The 16,655-nt window shown below is 42.1% G+C and overlaps 1 protein-coding gene across 1 annotated transcript in view; it reads right to left on the minus strand.

Moving 5' to 3' along the window:
* Positions 1 to 418: 418 nt before the first annotated feature.
* Positions 419 to 16,655, minus strand: part of LOC119740980 (armadillo repeat-containing protein 4-like) — a 29,084-nt gene continuing 12,847 nt past the window's right edge. Inside the window, exons 11-17 of the mRNA XM_038216519.1 lie at positions 6,759 to 6,995; positions 5,826 to 6,152; positions 4,512 to 4,696; positions 4,139 to 4,253; positions 3,473 to 3,661; positions 2,736 to 2,957; positions 419 to 1,745 (exon numbers count right to left, since the gene is read on the minus strand). Of these exons, the coding sequence (XP_038072447.1) occupies positions 1,632 to 1,745; positions 2,736 to 2,957; positions 3,473 to 3,661; positions 4,139 to 4,253; positions 4,512 to 4,696; positions 5,826 to 6,152; positions 6,759 to 6,995 (1,389 nt within the window). The 3' untranslated portion in view covers positions 419 to 1,631. The remainder of the gene's footprint in view (positions 1,746 to 2,735; positions 2,958 to 3,472; positions 3,662 to 4,138; positions 4,254 to 4,511; positions 4,697 to 5,825; positions 6,153 to 6,758; positions 6,996 to 16,655) is intronic.

A 16,655-nucleotide genomic window follows, 5' to 3' on the forward strand; every position in this document is an offset into this window, starting at 1 on the left:
TATGATTTCAAATCCCTACCTCCGTATTCAATTGTATAATTAATTTTATTTGATGAGAATATACTATTCTTTCATGAATAAATGGTCAAAATAAAAAATCTGCATGGCTTTCAATTAAAACTAATACATACCATTGTATTTGTTTTCTTCTTTTGGATTTTAAATTCTCAACATATTTATGATCACAGAAAACTTCTTGCACACACATTCTTATGTGTTACACTGCATCTGGGTGTCAATTCAAAAAGAGGATCCTCCAAAAATTGTAATTTTTTTGGCCAAAATCATTGACCAATGTTGTCTTTTTAACAAATTCTTCAACAGTTGACACTGCAGTATGTTAGCCTCTAACAAAACTGAACCAAACACCTGCGATAAACACCATAATGATTAAACTGCAAGAATAATACATCAATACTTTCTCAGATTGTACCAACACAAAGTCTTTATTGGAAATACAGCATTTTATTCCAAATTATAACAAGGCACGACTAAAGCAAATCCCTGCTTTGTCTTTTATATTTGAATGGACGGAATACAAGTAAAGGAAATTTTAAAAGAATTAATATAAATCTATAACAAATCTTGTGGAAAACATAGATTTTGATTTTCAAGGTGATTAAAAACTAACACTGCATTCATTTACAAACCATGTCAATTATTTACAAATTCCTTATTGAAGATAAGACTATATAACCCATTTAATGTCTAAATTTTGTGTCCTGACATGGAAATTTGTTTTATTCAAAAATTATTTACAACTGGATGACTGAAAGGTACTTCCACAATTGAAGCTCAAAGACCAAGGTAAACAAAAATATTGTCAAAACTAACCACAAAATTCTACCATTACCAATGCTGTCATTTTGTATTTTCAAGTATTTTTTTGTATGCCTTTTTGCTGTTCAAACTACAAATTTTCTTGAAGAAAAAGCCCACATTATAAGCCATATGGTACAGACAGTCGTATTTTTGGTGGTAAATTTCTTTTTCAAAAGTTTTGTGGGGAATTCATTGGCTGTAACACCAAAAACTATTTCAAGCAGAACTCAAACCTTATGGCTCTGCTCAAAATATGGAAGAGACCAAATTAATATTTAAATGTGTTAATCCAGTAAAACACAAAATCCTTAGAAAATATAAAATGAATATACACACTTTGTGAAAATGCCATTCAGTGTTAAGCCTGGTTTCCATATTGATGTTCAGCTTATGCAGACTACACAGACAGTGCGTGGAACTGTCGGCAAAGTTGAACCGTGTTCAATTTTGCCGATCGTCTTCGAGGTAGTTTACGTCCGTCTTAGTTGTCGGCGACACTTCCGAATGAAATGTTTCCATATGTCTGCGTTGCAGTTTGGTCATGTTGGCGTTTCTCTTTGCTTTTCTTACGTTGATATGGAAACTAGGCTTTAGATGCATGTATAAATAACATATGTTTACGACCTATGTAACAAGAGCCTTGAAGTTGAATTTTCTGCTTCTAAATGCGACGATACCCCACAGTTCATGGCTTTGCAAGATCCAGCAGTTAAACAATGCGGCGTGACGAGAATATCAAATAATAAATGAGAAGCGTTTCTCTGTGGAATGACCCAATGCACACCGCGGATTTCTGTTTGTGTTTTTGTCTATTTATATCGAGCCTTCTCATTGGCCAGTGCCAGTAGTCTGATGTTACCAATGCAGCCGGCTGCCGCTTCTTGTAAGGCAAAGTCCTCAGAGCCCACCATGTCGATCAACGGCTGAAAAGATGATACAAAAATACAAAGAAGTATGTTATTGCCACATCAAACCTACTCTTTAAGGCTGGTTTGTTTTCAACACAAAAACCTGCTTGCACATGAATTTGTGGAGTCAAGGCAAGCGTTTGTGCTGCAAATTTGCAAAGATGGACACACGGTCAAGTCCAGCAAGTTTGGCTGCAACCTTTTCTCAGCTTTAAGTCACTTCACATTCCCATTCACGTCAAGCATGAACTGGCCTGTGACCAACACAAGCCTATTTGTCAAAGGTAATGTGTATTCACTGTAGTATATCAATATCCAAATCAGACGTGTCTGGCAAAATCCAATATTGAATCTACATCACCCCGACGCAAATTTCATTTATGAATATCTTGATTAAAACAGAGAGTTGAAAAAATCTGGACGTCTGCAGCCATCCATAGCCATTTCAATTCTGGCTACTTAAAGTTTAAAAAGATTCCAAAATTGACTGGCAGTATAATTTTGACTGGCAGTATAATTTTGACTAGATTAAAAATCCAGAGATGAAGTCACAGCCCCACAAGTCCTCAACAAGTTTGTATCAAGTCAAATATGATATTTGACCCTTGGGGGGAAAATAATAGGAATCAGTGTCCTGCAGACCCCCAAATGTAGTGTATACAGAGCAGAAAGCTGACAATGGAGGGGAAAACAGGAAATGAAGGAAGAAAAAAAAGGAAAACCTATTAAATTGGAAAACTATCCTGCCTCAAAGTTTAAGTGCACTGTGTCATTGTGGCCATCCCCTAGGACTTGTGATTGACTTGTGACAAGACTTGTGACTGTCTTGTGACAGGACTTGTGATCGACTTGTGACAGGACTTGTGATTTGACTAGTGACAGGACTTGTGAAATGACTAGTGACAGGAATTGTGATCAACTTGTGACAGAAATTGTGATTTGACTTGTGACAGGACTTGTGATGGGTAAATTTTTTTTCTGAAAAATAAAGGACCCGCATCTTACCTTGACTACGCCGCTGTCATGCATAGTGATACAATTATTAGGATCCCTGGACAGTTGGAAGAGTGCGGTGGCTGTAGCCCGATGCACGTTGATGTCTGGTGACTTGAGGTACTTGACCAGCGGCGCTACGGCACCATTCTGACCAAACGCCACGCGGTTGTTGCCCCACATGCAGCAGCGGGCAATGGCATCGGCTAGGTGACGTCTAAGCTTGTCATCGGTCTGTTGAGGAAATGACAAGGAAACAGGTTTCAGATTGGGTTGCAGTCGTGTTCTTTTAACTACCATTACTTTCAGAATTATGGATGCACAAAAAATTTAGTTCGTAGAAAAGCTGGCAAGCTCAGTGACGGAGTGCATAAAACATCCACACTTGTTACGGGGATAATAATTTCGGGGGCTAATCATCCTTACTCGCAGCTGAGAAGCTGAATTGTGAAGGGCGCGGCTACAATGTGTTTGAGCTGAAGGCATGTAAAGGCGCCTTAGGCTGCCGCCATACAACCCATGTCTGACCACAGAGCACAGCCAGATTGAAAGTGTTAATTTTTGTGGAGGGAGGAAAACAGGAGAGCCCAGAAAAAAAACCTTGTGGCACAGAAGAGAGTCAACAAACAACTCTACTCCTATAGAGGACTGAGCTGGGAATCGAACCTGGGCCACATTGGTGAGAGGCAAGCACTTTATGCACTTTTTAGGTCAATTTTCACATTCTATTATCAGGCATTGTGACTTACAGTAGTGGCTAGTTTGGCCAGCATGGGCACCACGCCGTGATCAGTAATGACGGCCAAATTCTCCTCATCCTTAGCAATGTTTGCGATGGCAGCACAGACACTGGCTAGCACCTCCCTGTCATCTGACTTGAGCAAGCTGACGATGAGCTCCAGACCGCCCACAAAGGAACGCACCATCTCACCCGCATCCTGACAAAAGAAAAGACAAGAAGTGTTTCATTTTATAATCGTCACTGTAGTACTTAAATATTTTATTTGACCAACTGCCCGGCAAACAGGCGGGAGTATGTGAATTAGTTTTTTTTATAGATTGTGTGTCAATGTCAAGTTCTAGAGTCAAATTCTGGAACATCAAATTCCTCGGCAAGTGTGGGTATATAATTTATTCCTCAATGAGCCAATAATTATATCAGCTAGAGTTAACACCCGCTGGAAACAGTATCACATCTTTAAATTCCAGTGAATTAAATTTATTAATTCTATTATCGCAGCGTTAAAATCATTTGACTTTGTTTCAGAGGCTCAGTGATTATTTTGAACCCAACACAAGTCAGATACTAGTGTCCAGACAGAAATGAATGGCTTATTAGCTTGAAAAAAAAATGCCAGAATTAATTAACTTATCAAATGTCTACAAAATGTGAAGTTGCAATGAAAAATGCCTACCTTTGCGTTTTCAATACACGGGCAGATGGCCCAGGCGGCGCTGGCCTGAACTTGCTGGTTCTGGTTCTTGAGTAAAGACCAGAGAAGACGCACACCATCCAGTCTGTCAATGATGCTGCAAAGGGAATCGAGATACAATGTCAGTATAAATAGACTAAGGACTCCATAGAGGAAAGGTACATGACATTGTGTGGCATAGTTACAAGGCACAGGGACAGGTAACACCGATGGTTCACCCCTGCGTTGCCCCTGGGCCACCCCCGATAGTCTAGTGTGAAATGGCCTTCAGAGTATTCCAGATAGCACCTTTACATTCAGTGCAATGGGGACAATACTGTTTAGAATCACTAGCAATCCCATCCAGACAACCTACCCCATATTGTCAGCCTCCGTAGCGCAGGCACCCACCGCCTTTGTGACATTGACCAGCAGGGCTTGGTTGGTACCCGTCAGTAGGTTCACCAGTGGAGGGATGCCACCGGCTTTACGGATGGCCATGCGATTGGACGGTTCCTGGGCTGCGCACTCACCCAATGCTCCTACCACATTGACCAAAACCTGCAATGTCAGACAGAAAGCGTGAACATATGAACCGGTCGTAGCCAAACCAGAGCTTTCAAAATCGGGAGGTTTTGAAAGATTTTTTAAAGATTTATGAGATTTATGAGATTTATTGTTTCGTACAATGAGCTTGATGCCCTTTGAGAGTTGGAGTACAAATAACATGGCAAAGGTCTTTTGTATAATGGAGGCTTTGGGGGGATTCAGGAAGACTCCTAGCAAAAATGCCTTTGAAGACAGGTTTTAAAAAATAATCAAACGAAAAAATATAGGTTAATGATCGTGATGAAACACTATGGTAGTGTTTACAATGAAATTGGGACCGACTCTGAGAGAACAACTAGGCTGATATTCCTGTTGTTTTTAGTAAGTCAACACGATCTGTGCAAATTTCTGTTTCACACAGCTCCTTGAAATTAGCTTAAGGTTTTGCATTCTGTTGAAAAACTGTACCCACAATTACTGCTGCTGACTGCATACAGCTAAGCACCAAGGGAGTCAAGTAACCAGTGTTATAATCAAGGGCGTCAATTGCTTCTCCCAAGGGGGGGGGGGGCATACCTTGATCAGAACTAATGCGAGCGCGAAACGCGAAGCCCTAACAGCGCGGTTTTTAAAAATGTTGCATTCTAGATGCTCTGTGGTGCGATTTGAGGCAATTTCTGACTACTTTAACCAATTTTTTTGAGACAAGGCTCACCATTTAAACTTCATTTTTGAGTTTGGAGTCATTGAATCACCTATTCCGAGCCATAGAATCAACTGTAGGCTACACTTTTTATTAGGAGACGAAAAAAGTGGGGGGACAAACTATATGATATCCCCCAACTTTAAAAAGTGGGGGGGGGGGGGGGGGAACACAACATGTCAACCCCCATCCCCACCCACCGACCCCCATGGTTGTAATTCAGTCCATCACAAGTCTTTGCATGTACTCACAAGTCCATCACAGGCCATCGCCATCCCAACTCACAAGCTATTCAAATGAACTGTGACAAATTCCTTTGTTATTGCTCATCTTCCATTATTTGTGACTGGACTTGCGATTTACTTTGGACCAGATCTGTGATGGACTTGTGATGGACTCAACTACGTGACCAAGAAAAAAAAAAAACTGCAAACCCACCTCCTCTGGCTGTTCATTGAGCAAGCCCACCAGCAGCTCAATGGCCTTCAGCTCCTGGAAGCGTGACACGTTCTCAGGGCTCATGGCACACTTCCAGATAGCTCCGGTAGCAGCTGCCAACAGCTCCTTGTTGTCGGACTTATTGAGCAGCGCCACCATGGGGTCCAGCCCGCCGTACAGACGCACCAGGTCCCGCGTTTCCTTCTCCTCGGCGCATTTGAAGATGGCGCTGGCACAGTGCATCTGCAGCTCTTGGTTCTCGCTGTGCAGGTTCTTGACCAGGTCTTCGATCATGCCCTCGGTGCGGATGGCGAGGCGGTAGCTATGCTGTGAGATCAAGGAGGAGCGGGGTTCATATTGTCAGAGGTTATAAAGCAGGATTGTGGCAAGGACTTTCAAAGAGATGCAGTGGTGAGAGACAAAACACTCCAACCCTGTCCCTGGAACTCAAAGATGCAAAGCAATATTTTAAGCCACGTCTTACGCGGCTATTTTGTGGCTATTGCTTCACTATCTGTCACTGACAAGCTCAAGTAAAAATCCCAAATTACGGATAAAATTCAACAGTTTCGGAGAAAACCTCAAGGCTGTTTCATACTCAGCCCGAAAGCAAACATGAATGCAAATTTGTGACGTCATGGCAAGAATTCGCACGTTTTAAGTCTTACACAAATTTCACTGAGAAATTTGCTTGCATTTGCATGAAGAATGAACCGCCCTTGAGTCTGAGTAAAACCTAGCCCATCTGGTAAGGACTCTCAACTAAATGGCCAAACAGGAATCAAACCAAAGTTTTTTTTAGAAGTGGAATCCGAGGAGAGACTGTCTTTACCAACCTGCATGAAATACATGTATTCACAGGCTTTCCCCTTGTTTTTAAGTACATACATATTTAGCAAACTTGGTCGAGATTGCCTTTTTAATCAAACTTACCTCAGATGAGCACTCTTGCAGTGTGCCCACAACCGGAATAAGCATGTCCTCGTGCCGTGCCTTGAGCAGCCGTGCCAGCAGGGGGATCCCGCCGGCCTTGCGGATGGCCTGCTTGTTCTTGGTGCTCTTGCTGCAACTCCACAGAGCGAGGGCGCCACACTTGGCTACTTCAACGTCCTTCTCCGACTCCGGGGTGACTGGGACGGAACCAATGGGGGCGCAGTCCAACAGGGCAACCTGGTTGGAAGGGGAAAACCAAGGGGAAGTTAAGTTGGGTTTTTTTTCAGGTAATGTTTGAATTGACTTGATTTCATTTTGATCTCCAAACATCGCAAAATATATTAACAAACAAAACTTTCAGAGAATACATTAGGATCAGGTGATGATTCGGGGAGATTGGTGGAAAGTCAAAGCCATGGAATCAGTTCGAGACTGAAAATCAATTTTAACAGGGAATTTTTTTCTCTACAAAAAAGCAGCACTCATCAAACATGAACCTACTTACTTCCTGTGTATGTTTTCATTTATCATCCATTTCTCATCAGAATGGCAATTCCAGCATTGTGTAAAACGTCCGTGACGGAGCTTTCAAGAGCTCAGTGGATAAAGTCTGAAAATTCATCCATCATCTAGTAATGGTCAAGGAGAATACAGACTAGGAGCTTTGGATCATTTCTCTCAGTCGTTAAGGGAGGAGATCAAAAGGATTTGTCCCGTTCCGACGCGAGCGCCCGCGTTCCTCCCGTTCTGAACGGGGATTAACTCAACCCAACAATAGGCCCGTTCTCCCGGGGCAGAACGCCCGGCTTACCAGGCGCCCAGCGAAGAACCCGAGCTCATTAAAAGTCTCATTGTGTGCGTCCTTTGTTATGTTAATGTCCCGTTCTCCCGCGCGCACGGCCGCCAGCAACGGCAGAGGTATGTGAAAAACGGTGATGTAAACGCATGAACAGAATACAGGTAAGTGGGAGTCGGACGGTGAGACAGCAATTCTTCACGGCGGATCTACGTCGGAAGAATATTTTAGATGGCCCAATAATGAATGGTCAATGCAAACGGACGTGAAATATAAACTTCTATGTTGGGTAGTTGATAATTGTACTGTTGGGCCCAATAATGAATGGTCAATGCAAACGGACGTGAAATATAAACTTCTATGTTGGGTAGTTGATAATTGTACTGTTGGGCCCAACTGTAAACTTGTTCCACTTGAAATGATGGGTCGAAACAGTTTATAAATCAATTATTTTTAGGCGGCTTGTTTGAAACAAAAATCATGAGATCAGGCGATTGAGTTGTGATGTGAGAAAATTGAGTGATTTATTTTTTAAAATATATGTATTTACACAAAAGTCCCTCTCGACTTTATACCAAAATAAGATCATATAAAGAAAATTAAACTAGCTGAGAACTATGAACATGTATTTACACTAAAAGTTCTCATACCAAAATAACATAATAGTGAAGGTATGATCATACTACGAAAATAAAACTAGCAGAGAACTATTTCGGCCGTCAAAATGTACTAATGTGCGCCTTCTTAATACGGTGGCTTATCATTATTCACTCCGAAAATGGTTTTGGGTTACGATACATCGAACGAAAAAAAAATTACCAACGTTAGAATAATAAGCTTACAAATTTCAAAATACATGTGGCTCAACATAAACCTAGCTGGCGCAGGGCTGATCTTTTCATAGAGTTGTATAAAAAAGTGTACTGAAAGCAGATAATAGCAATAGTGATCGTTAAAAATGTTGAAAACGCGATAATTATTATTATATTGATATATTTCGGCCCTCAGAATGTACTAATGTGCGCCTTTTTTTCATTACGGTGGCTTTTCATTATTCACTCCAAAAATGGTTTTGGGTTACGACGCATCGAACAAAAAAAATCCCAACAACGTTAGAATAATAATTTACAAAAGTCACCAAAATAACATAATGGTGAAGGTATGATCATACTACGAAAATAAAACTAGCAGAGAACTATATTTCGGCCGTCAAAATGTACTAATGTGCGCCTTCTTAATACGGTGGTTTATCATTATTCACTCCGAAAATGGTTTTGGGTTACGACACATTGAACAAATAAAATCTCACCAACGTTAGAAAAATAAGTTTACAAATTTCAAAATATATACAATTGTGGCCCAGCATAAATTTAGCTGTCGCAGGGCTGACCTTAACTGTCAAAATACGCTACACGCGTAAGGAAGCAGCAACCTTCCTACACTTTCCATTCAGGCTGTCTCTGATCTTGTTGAGACCGGCCTCATCAAAGTCCCGCGGGAAGTCGAGTTTGGCCTGTGCGTAGATGGCCTTGAAGGTGGGATGTTTTCGGAGAGCCTCTTTCCGAACCCAAGTCTTCCCGTTGAATACATTTCCACCGTGGAAGTTGGAGCGTGCCAGCTCATCCGGCCGGATGAGTCTCCCTACCAGTTTTATGATGAGGTCCTTGGCATTGTTCACCTTCGCGAATACGTCGTCAAACTCGCTTTTGGTCATAACGACCGAGTGTTCGTTAGACCCTACCAGCACCCGTTCGTCCTCGAGTTGGCAATAGTTCGGCTCTCGACCGCTGAGCGGGCGAGATCCCCGTTTCTCCTCCTTGAGCTCCTGGACTTCCGCTCGTAGCTCCTCCACAACCCTTGTAAGGCCGTCCAGCTTTGATAGAATCAAAGCATTCTGAGTGATGATGCTTTGCTGCAACTGACGATCTCCCATGAATGACAGATCGAGCAGCAGTGACGAGTCGTTTGCTGTCTCGCCCGGGGGCAGGGTGGTGGGTTCCGGGACGGCTGGGTCTTCGTCCGGGGGCTGGGTGGTGGGCTCCGTGACGACTGGGGCTTCGTGCGGGGGCTGGGTAGTGGGTTGTGGGACGGCTAGGGCTACGTCCGGGGGCTGATGGGCGGTGGATTCCGGGACGGTTAAGACTTCGTCCAGGGGCTGGATGGTGGGTTCCGGGACGGCTGGGGCTTGGTCCGGGGGCTGGGTGGTGAGTTCTGAGATGGCCAGGGCTTCGTTTGGGGGCTGCCTGGAGACGTTGGAGGCCATCTTAAGAGCAGCCAGCGGTACGTCATCATCATCATCGTCTGAGCTATCTACAAGTCTCTCTGAAAATAAAGCACAGAAATACGCAAAATAAGGTCCACAATTCTCAATTGTGTAAATTCAGGAATAAACACTACGTAAATTGGTTCTACTGAAAGAGATTGAATTATACGACATGTATGATCTTGTTTTGTAAAACAAAAATAGGAGAAAGGATGGTGCACAAAATTGGTAAAGTTATTACTCTACAACTACGATGTATAATTGGAACAATGCGGTAAGCTAATTAGAAAGTTGTCATTTCAACCAGACATGTCAATGACGGCGATTTGACATCGAATGACACACTTGCATCAGTTGTTGAGCCTACCATGATGATAAACTAAGACTTAAACACGGGAAATCTACCAAGCCGATTTCTGAATGGTAAAACCGGATATGCACCGGCATTACTTTTCACACGTTATTAAAAAAAAAAAAAACCAAATATTCTTTTACTGAACCGGGGAAAGTAAACTTACTTTTCTCGCTGATCTGCACAACTTCTGCCTTGTGCTGACTAGATTTGTAGGCCACCTGGACTTCCATGCCGACCTCCAGTGGGCCACAAGTCTTGACTCTGCCCCTAGGGACTGATTCTTCAACGCCGAACCATTTCGAATTCAGCCACTTTATTATAACTTTAGTTGAAGACATGATAAGACTGCAGAGTACGTGTTCACTGATCAGGAATCGCAAGAGAAATGAAGAGTGAAATACATGTAATAGAGGTGCATCGCCTTCGTTTCAAAACGCATGTCCAAGACCACGTTTGCGTAGTAATTGTGGATTTGTTCGGTGAAGTGTTGAAAATTGTATGGACGCAAAACATTTACCGCTCCCTTTGTTGTTTCCGAAAAGTTAATGACTGCTTCGGTCCATGCATGTACGCGTCAATAGTTCGATCAATATCTCAAGCATGTGATCAGTGACTACGCATTTTGGGAAATTAAGTCATTAGCAGCGAGAGCCATGATGCAGAGAAAAACTGTAAACCTTTTGTTTGCCCCAAACCACCCCAGGGCAGATCCTGCCCCAGACGTAAGGATTGGAATGTTTTTCGTGCACCAGGGGTGGGACTTTGGTAAAGTTCGAGTGCATATAAAAATCGGTACTAAACGGGTGGGGCAGCCCGGGGAGGGGAAGGAAATCAATTGATCGGTGCATAAACATGAACAGTGATAGGGAACGCTTAAAATGATTTTAAGAGAAATGAGGATATTACTTCTATCAAATCTGGCTATCAAATCATCTCCATCCATCACAACATTTATGACAAACATAAAATCTCACCTATACAAGCAAGCTTACTCTCACAACACACAATCCTAACTTGACTTTCTCCTTGAAGCGCCATGAGCGCCTTTTTTTAGGCGGATACCGGCGCTTTACAAATGTTCTTTATTACCATTAATATTATTTTGTGGAGGGGGAAATGGGGGGGGGGGGGGGGACTCAAATCAAAAATTTAACTTGTTCATTTTATCAAAGAAATCACAAGGGAAAATCATTTTTAAATATTTTTTCCCATAAACCGTTCAGAAAACATCTTAATCATGAACCCATATATACATATGCACTTGAATATACTGGGCACTCAATTAGGTAAGTTTGTTTTATTAACGAGCCAGGCTTTTAATTGCTGTGGATTAACAGTGGAGCTTTTCCTGGCTTTTCCATTTTGGAACAATTCCAACCCAGTTATTGGACAGTGTCATGCGATTGGTGCGGTCGCCATACACACACGTCGAATGATTGACACACGGCCAACCAGCGGCTGTGGTTTCCAGCCTTTGAAGGTCCCGCCACACCATGATGACAAAATCAGTTGTGAGACAGACATGTCATGCTATTGGCGCGGTCGCCCTACACACACGTCGAATGATTGACACACGTCCAATCAGAGGCCGTGATTTTACTGCCTTTGAAGGCCCCGCTACACTGTGATGACAAAATATTGGTCAGGGGCATTCTTTCATTCAGTGTGCGTGTCAACTTGCTTTGTATGAAAAAACCCCACATGTTATACTGGTGTCTTTACTTATAAACTAGACTATTTCAGGCAAAGGTATAGGCCTAGCTACAACGTATTTTGCTTGCATGTACATAGTTCTGATATAATGTCTCTTGTAAAGTGTTCTGATCTCGAGGAGGCCATTGCTGGCCGTCCAAACGTGGACATTGGCTGGCTCGACAAGAGCCCAAAGCGCAAAATCCGCAGGCAAGAAAAGACGAAACGACCGGTCATCGGTCGTCCAGCATTGAAAGAACTGTATCCTGGCATTGTGGATGCAGCAAGGTCTTTCGTTGAGAGCAATGGATTCAAGGCTCACCGACGACGCCAGGAAAACACCGGGATGTGTGGATCCACCTTGAGTCAGGTGAAGCAGCATCTTCTCCACACGATCCCTGACCTGGAGAATAAAAGACCGAATATAGGTATAGTATTTTATTTTATTTAACACAAAAATAAGGTCATGAAATTTCCTACCCGGACGTTTTTAGCAATCTTCAAATTTAACATTAGTTTGTGACATGATCAAGAGAAATGAGTCACATTCGTCACCATCACCACGAATTGACCTTTAGGCTTGAGAATTCTGCACCCACTTACGATCTCGATCTCGAATTTGGATAGTCAAGAAAAAAACCTTTCATTTTTTTAAGCGTGGTGTGCAGGCAGTCTACACGCGAAAGAATGGCATAGTGCACTTCGTGAAAACGCATTTTTCGGTTTTGACCCATTAGGCCCAAAAAAAAAACAGTCTCCGGTTTCTGGTATGGAGCTTGCCCAAAAAGTGGTGCGGCGACGCGGCTTTTTTTTTTTTTTACCTGATTTTTTTGCTTCAAATGGCGGTTTTGAGACATCATCTTTCATTGAAAAAAAAAACTTTTTCATTTTGCCGACGCGCATGGCTACGGCGTTACAAACGTTAATTAATATTTATTAATATTTTGGCAAAACTAATTAACTCTGTTTATAGTAGCTTCTTGAGGTGATAGATTATGTGTAATTAATCACTTATTATGGAAAAAATCGAAATCGCAAAGTATCGATTTTTTTATGTTAGTGTCACTTTGTTTTCAGAATTTATATTATCATTTTCCATTTTTACCCAGGTGTGCGTACGATCGCCCGATGGATGAAACCCCCCAACAAGTGCTTCAAAACGGCATCCATGTATCAAGGGCTCATCGACGCTCGAATTCATACGAAGGAGAACTCCGTGCGACAACCCAACGACAACAGCCATTTTTACTCGGCGAGAGTGCGCTACGCTTTGGAGTTGGCATCGAAGTTCAACCGCCATACCGTTGTCTATTCCGTGGACAACAAGAACAAGGTGAAAGTTGGCGGTCAGACCTTGGCTGTTGACCGGAGAATCAACGTCTCCAAATTCTTCCCTACCCAAGACGCACCCAATTACAGTGATCACGATTTTCCCACACCGGGGTACCTCATCGTGCCGTCCGGATATCTGCGGCTGGAACCATCCATCCTCATGACAAAAGATCATCTTGGCAGGGACCAGTTCGTGTGAGTAGGCTTCACCAACTTGCTTGATTTTTTCTGTATTATGCACTATATAGACGCGTAAAATTGTCAGGGAATTTTTCGGTAAACAGCGGATAACATTCGCGGCGTGTTTTCAAGACGGTTATTTCATTCACGTTGAACATCGCGGATACGCTTGAAAATACACATGCAGAACAAGGTCAATTTTCATTTTAATCATGCGCAACTATATGGCGTGGGTAATTATTTACGTCTGGAGCAGCTTGTCAAATCATGGAGAAATTAGCATTCTTGAAATTTGGATTTGGCCCATCGTGATGACTGTGCGGTAATAATGCAAGGACTGATAGACGACCCTAGCGTAAATGAGCACGCATCTTTTTGTAGTTTCAACCCCAGCTTGTGCTTTTATTTACATGTACGTGTATTATGCTTTGTTTCTTCCTGTTCAGACTTCCCACAAGAAGCAATGCCGTCATCGTCAACAGGAGCCCGCACAACCCGTGCCACATCTCCACTCATCTTAACGACATGATCAACCATGTCAAGTTGGAGGAAGAGGTGGCAAATGGGCGTTCTCTGCTTGTACTGATTGCAGATGGCGGCCCAGACTTCAATGTTAACCATGCGGTTAACTTGTTGTACTATGGCCGCCTCTTCAAGCAGTGCAAGCTGGACGCCCTTATTGCCACCAGCTACTGTCCCGGCCACTCCGCCCTGAACCCAGTGGAGCGGCTGTGGGCACCTTGCACCAAGGCACTTGCATCGACCTCCTTCCCAGCAGCGCTCCCGGGGGAAAAGCCGCCCAGCCAGCAAAGCAGTCTGACTGCAGAAGATCGTCGGGAGAAGGAGAAGGTCATCTTCGACGGCGCCATGACCAGCATGAAGGGGTACTGGGCCGATTTGACCTACGCCAAGAAACCGGTCCAGACAATTAACACACCCAGTGGCTCACCAGATGCCCCGTTTGACGACTTCGAGCGGGTACATGCTGCAGTGTCATCATCGGCTGCAAGGTTGCGGGAGGACAGGGCAGTGAATGGCGAATACTTATTCGCCATTCGACACATGGATCGGCGCATTGGGATGGTAATATTCGCTAAATGCACCGATCCAGCGTGTCAACACTGCGTGTCCAACCCACCTGTAGCTGATGAGATGCTGCAGTGTGTACGGGACTTTCCAACTCCGAAGCCTTCCTATGATCATCCTGGTCATTTCGTTACATTCATGGAGGCTCTGCATCTTCCTAGGGACTTGCCTTGTGAACACATGCCCCTTTTCAAGGACAAGGATCTAGGAAGGTGTGGAGCCGGGTGCAAGTATGTCTTCACCAGTAAGAAAGACAAGGATGATCATAGGAAGAAGGTACACCCTAGACGCTAAATACATTGTATAAAGGTATATGCATTGCATTATGTCCAGCCAGGGGCGGATCCATTTTTTTTTTTTTTGCTTCCATCATCATTAATAATATCATTTTCGCGAAAAATGTGGGAAACTGAATTGAACATGAACTTTCACCTCCGTGTTGTGTACATGCACATAGATAAACGATTGGGGGATGATATTCCAAGTCCAAATAATTCATTAAATGTAGGGCTCCCGATGTCTGTTTTTCGTAGTACGATTTTATTCTTCGCTTATTTAAAAAATAAAACTGCATGGCCTACATTATTTTTGTAAATGTTACTCTAGAATATAATTATTTCGGAATACATTTTGAAATTAAGTTTGAAGTCAAAGGGCTGTTGATAATCTTATTCGTATTCCTTTTAAAAATAGGAAAAGCTAAACATAATTCGTATTATAATTTCCCCTGGAATCTACAAAAGAATTAACTGAGAGTTCAGAACTTAATGGGCTAGGGTGTTTGAAATCGTTTTACTTTAAAAATAAATCGAGAGAACAAGACATACTGAATCGTGTTAAAGTAACCCATATTTATTTGATGTCTCTCTCTATCTGAGGCCGGGACAATATAAAAGGGATGACGATTAATTCTTCGTGTATTTAAAAAATAAAACGCATGGCCTACATTATTTTGTGAAAATGTTTTACTCTAGAATATATTTTGGAATATATTTTGACGCTATTATTTGAGGGATGTTGTTAATCCTGATCATATTCATTTAAAAATAAGAAAAACCGAGCATAATTCGTATTAAATTTCCCCTGGAATCTACAAAAGAATTAACTTAGAGTGCAAACTTTAACGGGCTAGGTTTTTGTTTAAATCATTTTGCTTTTAAAAAAATATTTAGAGAACCAGACGTAAATCTCTCTCTGAGGCCGGGAAAATAAAAAAAAAGAATGACGATTTTATTCTTCATTTATTGAAAAAAAAACACATGGCCTACATTATTTCGTGTACCGGTACATGTTCTACTCTAGAATATATTTTGGAATATATTTTAACATGTATAATATATAGGTTTCTGAAGAATTGTGTTTGTCCCATGTTGTATTGCGTAAATTTGTGTACATGTAAATAATTGTTTGATGTAAATATTATCTAAATCAAAAAAATAATTACCTTGTGCGTCGTAAAATCACTGTTCTTTTTCGATGGCATAATTTATCGGAGAATAAAACACATGTACATGTTATATTTTGATACACTGATTGACCTGTGCAATTATTCGATCATTTTTGTTTACGCAGTTTATTTTTACTATGCCCATCCCCATTATATCGCGTATCGATACCAATGATTTGGCCGTCCTTATAATTCCTTGGACCAAATAAAAAATACCTTTGGTTCGGATCACCCGACCGACCCAAATAGGTGACATATTAAAAGTGATGGATTTCAGTCTGAAACATCCAGAAAACACATTCTTAAAAGAGCGTAGGCCTAAGGGTAGTTTCAGGTTTTTTTTTTAGTAATGTTTCAGTTTTTTATTGATATATTGGTGGCATCTCAATACCAAAAGAAAGCATCGTGGCCTATAATTAAGTTACGTCTGGTCCGTGTGTCTCATGATCATGTTTCGCCGTATACGTGTGCGTGCGTCATGCATTTTCTGCGCTAGCTAGCTTTTTACAGCTCAGCGCGGTATTGCGTGCTAGGGGAATCCCCACCCACGGCAATGTCTGTACGGGGTACCCAACAAGCAATTCTATTGGTTGACCGCAAGCTACACGACTTTTGAGCCTAGGGACGCCATGCATCATGAAAACCAATTTCAATGACATTTTTGGGAGAAATTGTTGGGAATCAAGGAAGCAAAGTGTCCCAACGATTTTGTATTTAACTAAACGCTTTTAGGTTGCTGAAAGCAA

The sequence above is a fragment of the Patiria miniata genome, unplaced genomic scaffold (genome assembly GCF_015706575.1).
Source record: "Patiria miniata isolate m_02_andy unplaced genomic scaffold, ASM1570657v1 HiC_scaffold_5, whole genome shotgun sequence".
NCBI lineage: Eukaryota > Metazoa > Echinodermata > Asteroidea > Valvatida > Asterinidae > Patiria > Patiria miniata.